The sequence below is a fragment of the Phalacrocorax aristotelis genome, chromosome W (assembly GCF_949628215.1).
Source record: "Phalacrocorax aristotelis chromosome W, bGulAri2.1, whole genome shotgun sequence".
Lineage (NCBI taxonomy): Eukaryota > Metazoa > Chordata > Aves > Suliformes > Phalacrocoracidae > Phalacrocorax > Phalacrocorax aristotelis.
In genome coordinates this window covers 13,696,766-13,709,282 of record NC_134310.1, presented here as the reverse complement: position 1 = coordinate 13,709,282, position 12,517 = coordinate 13,696,766, and the positions used below count along the sequence as shown (strand labels likewise).

At 44.8% G+C, this 12,517-nt stretch overlaps 1 protein-coding gene across 7 annotated transcripts in view; it reads left to right on the top strand.

Moving 5' to 3' along the window:
* Nucleotides 1-12,517, top strand: part of LOC142049831 (ceramide transfer protein-like) — a 203,754-nt gene that overhangs the window by 52,300 nt on the left and 138,937 nt on the right. For all 7 annotated transcript variants that reach the window (XR_012657834.1, XM_075077910.1, XM_075077911.1 and 4 more), the window contains one exon: nucleotides 3,074-3,208. Coding sequence is in view for 6 of the 7 variants with exons in the window: in XM_075077910.1 (XP_074934011.1) it covers nucleotides 3,074-3,208 (135 nt within the window). In the remaining variant the exon portion in view is untranslated. The remainder of the gene's footprint in view (nucleotides 1-3,073; nucleotides 3,209-12,517) is intronic.

Sequence of the window (12,517 nt, the reverse complement as noted above, 5' to 3'; positions counted from 1 at the left end):
TCATGTACTAAGCACAGTTGAGGCTTTCTTTAAGAAATACTAACCTTAGCAATTGGATGTATTAAGAGATCATAGAATCATAGAATCGTTAAGGTTGGAAAAGACCCTTAAGATCATTGAGTCCAACCACTAACCTATCACTGCCAAGTCTACCACTAAACCATATCCTCAAGTACCACATCTACCCTTCTTTTGAATACCTCCAGGGATGGAGACTCAACCACCTCCCTGGGCAGCCTGTTCCAATGACTGCCAAACCTTTTGGTGAAGAAGTTTTTCCTAATGTCCAACCTAAACTTCCCCTGGCGCAGCTTGAGGCCATTTCTTCTCGTCCTATCGCTTGTTACTAGGGAGAAGAGACTGACCCCTGCCTCACTACAACCCCCTTTCAGGTAGTTGTAGAGAGCAATAAGGTCTCCCCTCAGCCTTCTCTTCTCCAGACTAAACAACCCCAGCTCCCTCAGCTGCTCCTCATCAGACTACTTCTCCAGACCCTTCACCAACTTTGCCCTTCTCTGGACACACTCCAGCACCTCGATGTCCTTGTAGTGAGGGGCCCAAAACTGAACACAGTACTCGAGGTGCGGCCGCACCAGTGCTGAGTACAGGGGCACTATCACCTCCCTGCTCCTGCTGGCCACACTATTCCTGATACAAGCCGGGATGCCATTGGCCTTCTTGGCCGCCTGAGCACACTGCTGGCTCATGTTCAGCTGGCTGTCAACCAAACACCCCCTGATCCTTTTCCTCCAGGCAGCTCTCTAGCCACTCCTCCCCAAGCCTGTAGCATTGCATGGGGTTGTTGTGACCCAAGTGCAGGACCTGGGACTTAGCCTTGTTGAATCTCATACCGTTGGCTCCGGCCCAACGATCCAGCCTGTCCAGGTCCCTCTGTAGGGCCTTCCTGCCCTCCAGCAGATCAACACTTCCACCCAGCTTGGTGTCATCTGCAAACTTACTGAGGGTGCACTCAATCCCCTCATCCAGATCATCAATGAAGATACTGAACAGGACCAGCCCCAACACTGAGCCCTGGGGAACACCGCTCATGACTGGGTGCCAACTGGATTTGACTCCATTCACTACTACTCTCTGGGCTTGGCTGTCCAGCCAGTTTTTCACCCAGCGCAGAGTGCACTTGTCCAAGCCGTGAGCAGCCAGCTTCTCCAGGAGGATGCTGTGGGAGACAGTGTCAAAGGCGTTACTAAAGTCCAGGTAGACAACATCCACAGCCTTTCTCTCATCCACTAGGCGAGTCACCTGGTCATAGAAGGAGATCAGGTTGGTCAGGCAGGACATGCTTTTCATGAAGCCATGCTGGTTGGGCCTGATCCCCTGGGTGTCCCGCATGTGCTGCGTAATGGTATTCAAGGTGATCTGCTCCATAATCTTCCCCGGTACCGAGGTCAGGCTGACTGGCCTGTAGTTCCCCGGATCCTCCTTCTGACCCTTCTTGTAGAGGGGCGTCACATTCGCTCATAAAGGGCTTTATCTTTGGAGAGCAAATCTAGGTCTTGCATACGCTTGAAAATTGTTAGGAATTTCTCAGCTGCAGAATTTGTCTTCTGTAGACCTCCTCTTGTTATTAGAGTTAACATGCTGTTATGGGACATGTATTAACTAATATGTATAGTATAATGTAGATACGAACCTGTTAGTCCACTGTGTTCCCCCTATTTATATGTTTACAAAAATGGTGAATAATGGTTGGAATTAAATGCTAAAAAGAGACATTTAAAACTTATTTATTGGAGCTTTTTGTCAAAGAACAGTTGTCATGATCAAAGTGCTTGCATGATAAAATTTTCAGTGCTTTTGTCTCCATTTTTATCTAATTTATAATTTTTGTGCTGTGATTGAAAGTCAAGCACCAGCATGTAGCCAGAGTTATAGAACAGTCCTGATTAGTGTTATGTGTTTTTACAAAGTGCAGCTCAGTATCGTTGAGAAGATGTTGCAAATAAGATTAATAATCAGAACTTTTAGTCACTTTGTCCAATCAAATCTGTCGTTATCTCAAACCTTTCGATCCCCACGTTGGGCGCCAAAATGGACTGTCGTGGTTTAGCCCCAGTCAGCAACCAAGCACCACGCAGCCGCTTGCTCACTCCCCCTTGGTGGGATGGGGGAGAGAATCGGAACAGTAAAAGTGAGGCAACTCATGGTTTGAGATAAAGGCAGCTTAATAGGTAAAGGAAAAGCTGCATGTGGAAGCAAAGCAAAACAAGGAATACATTCACTACTTCCCGCAGGCAGGTGTTCAGCCATCTCCAGGAAAGCAGGGCTCCATCATGCGTAACGGTTACTTGGGAAGACAAACACCATCACTCCAAACGTCCCCCCTTCCTTCTTCCCCAGCTTTATATACTGAGCATGATGTCATATGGTATGAAATATCCCATTGGTCAGTTTGGGTCAGCTGTCCTGGCTGTGTCCCCTCCCAGCTTCTTGTGCACCTGTCAGAGCGTGGGGAGCTGAAAAAGTCCTTGACCAGTGTAAGTGCTACTTAGCAACAACTTAAACATCTCCACATTATCACTGCTGTTTCCAGCAAAACTCCAAAACATAGCCCCATACTAGCTACTATGAAGAAATTTAACTCTATCCCAGCTCAAACCAGGACAGATATCTGTTATCTTATTGCTTGCAGAATGGTAGGGGTTGGAAGGGACCTCTGGAGATCATCTTGTCCAACCTACCTGCTTGAGCAGGTAGACCTTGAGCAGGGGGCACAGGCCTGCGTCCAGGCAGGTTTTGAATGTCTCCAGGGAAGGAGACTCCACAACCTCTGTGGGCAGCCTGTTCCACTGCTCTGTCACCCTCACAGGAAAGAAGTTTTTTCTCATGTTTAAATGGAACTTCCTGTGTTACTTGAAACAACTGGTTTTTAGTACCTTCAGGAGTTTGTAAAATAATTTTAGGTGCTCTGGGCAGAAGAGGAATAAAAGTTCTTGTTGGGAAGAACTTTTATAGCAACTACTTTTCTCCTAGTGCTTGAAAGCCAAGCTGTGTCTGTTGGGGGGAGGGGTAGGGGTGGGTGGGTGTGTCTTAAAGTTTTTTTTTTTCCTCGCAGTGGACCAACTACATTCATGGGTGGCAGGATCGATGGGTAGTTCTGAAAAGCAACACACTCAGTTATTACAAGTCTGAAGATGAAACAGAGTATGGCTGCAGAGGCTCTATCTTTCTGGGCAAGGCTGTGGTTACGGTAAGTGCCATTTCAGTATTGCCATCTTTTCATGTTTTGGGGTGTTACATATTTGTAGGCTAATATCTGGTGAAAGCAAATAAATTCTGTTAGGTCATTTAATATTAAAGTTAGTGATATCAGTGCAACACCATGGAGCAGGGCAAGGAGCTACTATTAAGAAAACAAGCTGTTCTCATTTGAGACTGCAGTAAGCAGCTTTTCATCTCTTATCTTAGCGGTTTCTGTGGGTAGGGATACAGTTTACTTCTGGAAGAGGCAGAGTTTTCCCAGGGTCAGCTGAAGACACTGAACCAACTTCCCAAAGGAGGCAGCATCCATCACAGTCCTTACACTTTGCTCTAGAAAGAGAGAGTATTATTTCTTTGTAGTTTCTGAACATGACTCTACAACATTTCCAAAAGAAAACATTCTATTACATGTTTCCTCCTCTAAACAAGTGTGGTGCTGTTTCTGCCTAATGCTAAAAGATCCAGTATTATGCTGGTAAGAATAAAGAGCCTACATGTAAGTGAAATATCATAAAGATGAATTGGCCTTAGAAGAGAGAGAAAATATTTTTGTAGCTTTCAGAATTATGATATGTATTAATTATGATTAATGCTTGCCAAAAAGCATGCTGTAGCTTTTCTGTGTTACTGTTAAATAGTCCAGTTATTTGATTTAGGGGAGGGGAAAAAAAGCTGAACTGTGTAGCATCTAACTTCATAGAGCAAGTGGTGTTAAATCTTACTATTTATGTTCTTATTCCACCAAATGTTTTGCTTTCAAACTGAATTGAGGATGGCAAATAGTTTCCTTTTCTTACTAATATTCAGCTTACAAACAGAATTTTTTTAAACACATTTTGGTTTGGGGGGGGGAAAAAAAGACTGGTTTGATTACATCAACTGTATGTATTTTGGAAAAAGACTGTGAAGAAAAAACAGATTTTTACATTTAGATGTCTGACAGGTATTGCAGTCATCTAAAATTTAAAACAGATTACCTCATTTCTTTTAAAGCTCTTTTTAAAAACTGCTTAAACTTTTAAAACTTGCTCAAGATTTTACTTACTCAGGAACAGCATCTAGAAGTGCTCATTTAAGTGTACTTCTGGTGGTCCGTAGACGTACCAGCATCTGATCAGGACTTCCAAAAAGGTGTCTCATTCACTAGTAAGAGGCTTAACATGCTAACCAGGCAGAGACAGGAAGGTGGTATCAAGGAGACAGGCCAAGGGATGTCTGGAAGTGTGCTGTAGAGCACATCTCAGCAGCTTGAATTCCACTTGTGGTGGCAGAGAGATTATAGTGATGCTGATATTGCTTCTGGAATGTTTTGGTATATTGCACTTTGAAGGGAAGTTGGTGAGCTGCTTATCTTTTGACTATTAAGTGTGTAACACTGAAACTTCTTGCAGATAGCTTTTTCGTTTTTTTCCCCCCTTCTCTTCTATCTGACACTTGTTACATCTGGTAACTTGGAGTTGAATTGTTGCCTTTTTTTTTTTTAGCTCTTGAGCTTCTTGAGTACATTGAGAAAGAATAAAAAGTGGGCATAATTCTAAAAATTAATCTGATATTTTAGTTGTTCCACTTTCAGGATCATGTGTTGAGTAGTATTTAACAGTTTAATTGCTTGATTGTAGTTTGAAATGGCATCTCTGAAACCTGGTAAACTCATGTTAATCATCTCTAGCCGCAGTTAGTGATTTCTGTGTAAGTATTAGAGGTTCAGGAATACTATTGGATCACTTCATGTGTCTCTAGGATATAGAAATTTACTTCTGAAACTGCCATGTGATTATTTTATCTCTTACTTTTCAGACATTATTCTTCTAGGCCAGAGTTTTAGAATGAATGCTTCTGGTTTGATAGTTGTTTGGTAGCAAATTGAATAGTTTTTTTTAAAAAACTGTTTTCAGTAGTAGAAATTGAATTATGCTCAAAGATAATTGTTTAACCATGTATCTGAGGAAGAATATTTTAATCTTTATTTTCATGTCCTTGTAATGTCTTACTATAAGCTTATTAGCATGTATTTAAATGCATAGGCGAGCACCAATATTTGATAAAATAAATGAGATGATAATGGAAAGCTACTTTTGCTGTCAATGAACTTATTTGTTACTGTACATCTTCTGATTACTTAGGTAGAGAAGGGAAGTTGGGTTTCTTATTGACTTAATGTTCAGTAGCACTGATCTGATGTAGTTGGGATCTTCATCTTGAATATTTTTTGATAGTCTTTCACTATACTGTAAATTTAGTTTTCCTCGATCTTGCTAATCCAGAGTCAGGCATAATAACTACCTATTTCCTAACCTGGTGTACTGCAGGAAGTTTTCCTTAAGTACAAAGCAGGGCATGAGTGGTATTGAGATAGTGTTGATGGTTGTAATGTTTCCTTGTAGGAAAGGGGGGATTGGATTCTCATGAAGCTTTCTTTTAGGTGCTCAGATGAGGTATGCACACTTTTCTTCAGTGGGGGATGTAATAATTTTCTGTGTGTAATTAATGCTACTATTAGTATAGGACTGTTGTGGTTTAACCCAGCAGGCAGCTAAGCACCTCACAGCTGTTTGCGCACTCCACCCCCCCACCCCCCCAGTGGGATGGAGAAGAGAACTGGAAAAAGTAAAACGCATGCGTTGAGATGAAGACAATTTAATAGGACAGAAAAAGAGGGGAAAATAATAATAAAAATATATAAAACAAGTGATGCACAATGCAATTGTTCACCACCCACTGACTGATGCGCAGCCAGTTCCTGAGCAGTGGCTGAGACCCCCTCAGCCAACCCTGCCCAGTTTTTTGTTCAGCATGATGTCATATGGAATGGAATATCCCTTTGGCTAGTCTGGGTCACCTGTCCTGGTTGTGTCCTGTCATGGTTTAGCTGGCAACTCAGCCCCACACAGCCCCTCGCTCACTTCCCCACCGGTGGGACAGGGGAGAGAATCGGAAGGGTAAAGCTCCTGGGTTGAGATAAGAGTTTTAATAATAAAAATAAAACCCCAACAACAACAAAAATCCAGTGGAAAGGAAAACAATGAGAGGCACGAAACCCAGGTGGGGGAGGGGAATGAACCGCTGAAACAAACCGCATGTGATGCAGCCACTCACTGCCCACTGACCTGATGCCATGCCTCCCCGGAGCTGCAACTGCCCCCCTTAATATACTGGTCATGGTGTCATATGGTATGGAATGAACATACCATTGGCCAGTTGGGGTCAGCCACCACGGCTATGGCTGTGCCCCTCCCAGCCTCCCACCAACAAGGCAGAGCGCAGGAAGCTGGAAAGGTACCTGACCCCCACAGTGAGGAGAATTAACCCCTTCTCAGCCAAAACCAGCACACTCTCCACCCCTTATTCCATACCATTTACACCGTGCCCAGGTCCCATACCATCCAATACAACCTTACCAACCACCACCCCTCCCCTTCTCATCCTTTAACATAATAGACTCGGCCACATTGGACACGTTCAAGAGTCGTCTGGACAGGGTTCTGGGCCATCTTGTCTAGACTGCGCTCTTCCTAGAAAGGTTGGACTAGATGATCCCTGAGGTCCCTTCCAACCTGTGATTCTGTGATCATTCCCTGAGTCTATCGACCTTCCTTGTAAAATGTTCATTAAAATGTCCATTGAGTTCACCTAGTCTATGACTCTGGGCTCCATCTCTCGTATCAGTCTTTCAGGGTGGGAGAGATGGCGTGTGTGGCGCGTTGGGTTGCTGCATACCAAGTCAGTCATTGTTCCATCACTGCTGTGCTTTGCTTTGTTTCATCAAAGTTCATCTTCCATGGGTTGGGATGCTTGTACTCTGATATCAGTGATACAACATAGAGGTGACACACAATATTATATAGCAGTTTGCATTGTGCCATTCAGTTCATTGGCTGTTTTTGCCCAAAATCAAATCCCCTTGAGGCACACATTGGATTTTTCCATCCTCCCGCGTCACCAACCACCAAGTGCGCCCAGGTCCTCAAGCAAAAGCAATCCCACAAATGGGTCGGCCTTTGCCTGAGCCAGGAAGAACCCAGACTGTCTTGCCCAGCATATTTTTTATGTGCACTACAGGGACTCTATCCCCTTCCACAGTATGTAGGATTTCTGACTGGGGAGGGTGAGCTTGATTGGCAGATCCCCTAGTGTTGACTAACCAGGTAGCTTTTAATAAATATGTATCCCAGTGCTTGAATGTTCCACCCCACATTGCTCTCAGTGTAGTTTTTAACAGTCCATTGTACTGTTCAATTTTCCCAGAGGCTGGTACATAACAGGGGACATGATACACCCACTCAATGCCGTGCTCTTTGGCCCATCCAATAGGATGCTGGGTTGCATCAAAAAGGGCATCACCAGCAGAGAGAAAGAAGTCCTTATCCCACTCTACTCAGCGCTTGTCAGGCCACACCTGGAGTACTGTGTACAGTTCTGGTCCCCGCTATGCAAAAGGGATGTGGACAGGCTGGAAGGGATCCAGAGAAGGGCCACCAAGATGATCAAAGGACTGGGAAGCCTGCCATACGAGGATAGGCTGGGAGAGCTGGGTTTGTTCAGCCTTGAGAAAAGGAGGCTTAGAGGGGATCTCATCACCATGTACCAGTACTTAAGGGGTAGCTACAAAGAAGATGGAGACTCCCTTTTACATGGAGTCACATGGAGAGGACAAGGGGGAATGGACACAAGTTGCTCTTGGGGAGATTCCGACTGGACACAAGAGGAAAATTTTTCACAGTGAGAACAGTCAACCATTGGAATAATCTCCCCAGGGAAGTGGTTAACTCGGCCACATTGGACACCTTCAAGAGTTGTCTGGACAGGGTGCTGGGCCATCTTGTCTAGACTGTGCTCTTCCCAGCAAGGTTGGACTAGATGATCCCTGAGGTCCCTTCCAACCTGTGATTCTGTGATAAGTGTCTGGTTATATCACAAGACCAGTGTTGTAAAATTGTATTTTCTCTGACTTCTTCCTTGTGACAAATCATTGTGTAATTTTTCCATGTTACACTCCTTGAAAGTTTTGAGGGATTATTTCTTTAAAGATCTCTTAGCATTGACCTAACTATTTATATGTATTCTCCATTTATGTGGCAGCTAAAAGCTAAATAATATTAGTACCAGATCAAAGTCTCTGGTATAAAGATATTAAGAATTAATGCAGCACTGAGAGTGAGTGGTAAAGCAGCATCAGTCCTAAACAATTAGAAATAAAGGAGAGTCACAGACATCTTAATACATGCATAATCACTGGAACGCACAGAAGTGTTTTTATATAAGTCTAATGTGGGTACTATTTTTTAACATTCTAACATATAAAAAGTTGTTGAGAAACTATGTTCTTTGATTCACCAGCTGTTTGGAAAGAAACAGATATTTTTTCTTAGTGTCTGTTGCAATGTACAGCTTCTCTTACGCAAGCAGAGAGGCTGAGTTTTGTACGTATTGATATGTATAAGAAAAATTTTTAGTTCTCTGCAGTACATGAATGAAGTTAATTCGTATCATCTTGTGCTGGTTTTGGCTAGGATAGAGTTAATTTTCTTCACTGTAGCTGACATAGTGCTGATGGCACATAGATGTTTGTCGTGGTTCAGCCCCAGTCAGCCAACTAAATGCCACGCAACCGCTCACTCACTCCCCCCACCCCTGTGGGATGGGGAAGAGAATCGGAAGAGAAAAAGCACAAAAAAAAAACTTGTGGGTTGAGATAAGAAGAGTTTATTAATTAAAATAATATAACAATGGTAATAATAATGATGATAATAACAATAATGATAATATAATAAAAAGGAAAAGGGAAAAAGGGAAGAAAACCCAAAACACAAACGGTAAAACCACTCACCACCCACCGACTGACGCTGCTGTTCCCTGAGCCGTGATTGCTACCTCCCTCCCCTGGCCAACTCCTCCCAGTTAACATACTGGGCATGTGTCATGGTTTTAGCTGGGATAGAGTTAATTTTCTTCACTCTAGCTGGCATAGTGCTGTGCTTTGAACTTAGCATGAAAACAATGTTGAGATAACACACAGATGTTTTGGCTGTTGTTGGGTAGTGCTTGTACTAGTCAGGACTTTTCCAGCTTTCCATGCTCTGCCGGGTGCACAAGAAGCCAGGAGGGGAGGGGGGCACAGCTAAGAGAGCAGATTCAAACTGACTAAAGGGATATCCCATATCATGTAACATCATGCCCAGTATGTTAACTGGGAGGGGCTGGCCGGGGGAGGGAGGCAGCAATCGTGGCTCGGGGACGGGCAGCGTCGGTCGGCGGGTGGTGAGCAGCTGTATCGTTTGTTTTTCTGTTTTTTTTTCTTTTCCATTTTATTATATTATCATTATTGTCATTATTATCATAATCATTATTATAATTATTATTTTATTGTAATTCTTAAACTGTGCTTATCTCAACCCACAAGTTCTTTTGCTCTTCCGATTCTCTTGCCCATCCCACAGGGGTGGGGGGAGTGAGAGAGCAGCTGCGTGGTGTTTAGTTGCCAACTGAGGCTGAACCACGACAGTAACAAAGCTGTGGAACAGGCTGCCCTGTAGTACTAGCACTACCCAGCAACAGCCAAAACATCTGTGTGTTATCAACATTATTTTTTGTACTAAGTCGAAAGCACAGCACTATACCATCTACAGTGAAGAAACTTAACTCCATCCCAGCTAAAACCATGACAGTATCCGCCACTTGTTCCATAGCATTGAAGTCATGCTCAGGTCCCATGAATATAGCAACCATAGTAGTGATGATACACAACATTATATAGCAATTAACAGCATACCATTCAGTTCATTGGCCATTTTCACCCAAAATCAAATCCCCTTGAGGTACAAACCGGACTCCTCCATCCTCCCGCATCACCCACCAAGTGCACCCAGGTCCTTGAGCAAACGCAATCCCACGAATGGGTTTGGCTTTGCCTGAGGCAGGAATAACCCAGACTGTCTTCCCCAGCATATTTTTTATGTGCACTACAGGGACTCTGTCCCCTTCCACAGTACCGTAAGGGTTCTGATTGGGCAGGGCCAGCTTGGTTGGCAGATCCCCTAGTGTTGACTAACCAGGTGGCTTTTGCTAAATGTGTATCACAGTGCTTGACTGTTCAAACCCCCCATTGCTCTCAGTGTAGTCTTGAACAGTCCATTGTATCTTTCGATTTTCCCAGAGGCTGATACATGACAGGGGATGTGATAAACCCAGTCAGTGCCGTGCTCTTTGGCCCAAGTGTCTATAAGGTTGTTTCGGAAATGAGTCCCGTTGTCTGACTCAATTCTCTCTGGGGGTGCCATGTCACCACAGCACTTGGTTTTTGAGACCCAGGATAGTGTTCCAGGCAGTGGCATGGGGGACAGGATATGTTTCCAGCCAGCTGGTGGTTGCTTCCACCATTGTAAGCAGATGGTGGTTGCCTTGGCTGGTTTGTGGGAGTGTGATATAGTAAATTTGCCAGGCCTCCCCATATTTATATTTCAGCCATCGTCCCCCATACCACAGAGAATTTACCCGCTTCACTTGCTTGATTGCAGTGCATGTTTCACATTCGTGGATAGCCTGTGCAGTAGCGTCCATGGTCAAGTCCACCCCTCGATCACGAGCCCACCTGTATGTTGCATCTCTCCCTTGATGGCCTGAGGTGTCATGGGCCCATCGAGCTAGAAATAGTTCACCCTTATGTTGCCAGTCCAGATCCACCTCAGCCACTTCAGTCTTGGCAGCCTGATCCACCTGCTGGTTGTTCTGATGTTCTTCAGTGGCCCGACTCTTGGGGATGTGAGCATCCACGTGATGTACCTTTACAACCAAGTTCTCTACCCGGGCAGCAACATCTTGCCACAATGCGGCAGCCCAGGTGGGTTTGCCTCTGCGCTGCCAGTTGCTCTGCTTCCACTGCTGTAACCAGCCCCACAGGGCATTTCCCACCATCCATGAGTCAGTATAGAGATAGAGCACTGGCCACTTTTCTCGTTCAGCAATGTCTCAGGCCAGCTGGATGGCCTTTACTTCTGCAAACTGGCTCGATTCACCTTCTCCTTCAGCAGTTTCTGCAGCTTGTCGTGTAGGACTCCATACAGCAGCCTTCCATCTCCGGTGCTTCCCCAAAAGGTGACAGGACCCATCAGTGAACAGGGCATATTGCTTCTCATCTTCTGGCAGTTTGTTATATGGTGGATCTTCTTCAGCACATGTCACATCCTCCTCTGGCCATATTCCAAAGTCTTTGCCTTCTGGCCAGTCCATGATCACTTCCAAGATTCCTGGGCGACTGGGGTTTCCTATTCGAGCCTGCGGGGTGATCAGTGCAACCCATTTACTCCACGTAGCATCAGTTGCATGGTGTGTGGAGGGGACGTTCCCTTTGAACATCCAGCCCAGCACTGGCAGTCGGGGTGCCAGGAGCAGCTGTGCTTCAGTACGAACCACTTCTGAAGCAGGTCGAACCCCTTCATATGCTGCCAATATCTCTTTTTCAGTTGGAGTATAGTGGGCTTCGGACCCTCTGTATCGCCGACTCCAAAACCCTAGGGATCAACCTCGGGTCTCCCGTGGCGCTTTCTGCCAGAGGCTCCAGGTAGGGCCATTCTCCCTGGCTGTAGTGTAGAGCACATTTTTTACATCTTGCCCTGCCTGGACTGGTGTAAGAGCTACTGCACTTACTGTCTCCTGTTTAATCTGTTCAAAGGCTTGTCTTTGCTCAGGGCCCCATTTGAAATAGTTTTTCTTCCGGGTCACTTGATGGAGAGGGCTTACGATCAGACTCTAAATTGGAATATGCATTCTCCAAAAACCCACAATGCCTAAAAAAGCATTTTCTTTTTTGCTAGTTGATGGAGACATGGCTGCTGTTTTGTTGATCACATCCATTGGGAGCTGACAACGTCCATCTTGCCATTTCATTCCGAAGAACTGGACCTCCTGTGCGGGTCCCATGAACTTAATTTGTTTTCAGCTGGATCCTTCCTTTCTTTCCTGAGAGGAAATCCTTCCTTTCAGAAGGATTTGGACAATTTTCTTCCCTTTCTCAAAAACGTCTTCTGCTGTGTTGCCCCACACGATGATGTCATCGATGTATTGAAGGTGTTCTGGAGCTTCTCCCTGTTCCAGTACGGTCTGAATCAGTCCATGGCAAATGGTAGGACTGTGTTTCCACCCCTGGGGCAGTCGATTCCAGGTGTACTGGACGCCCCACCATGTGAAAGCAAACTGTGGCCTGCATTCTGCTGCCAGAGGGATTGAGAAGAATGCATTAGCAATATCAATTGTGGCATACCACTTGGCTGCCTTTGACTCCGGTCCGTATTCAAGTTCTAGC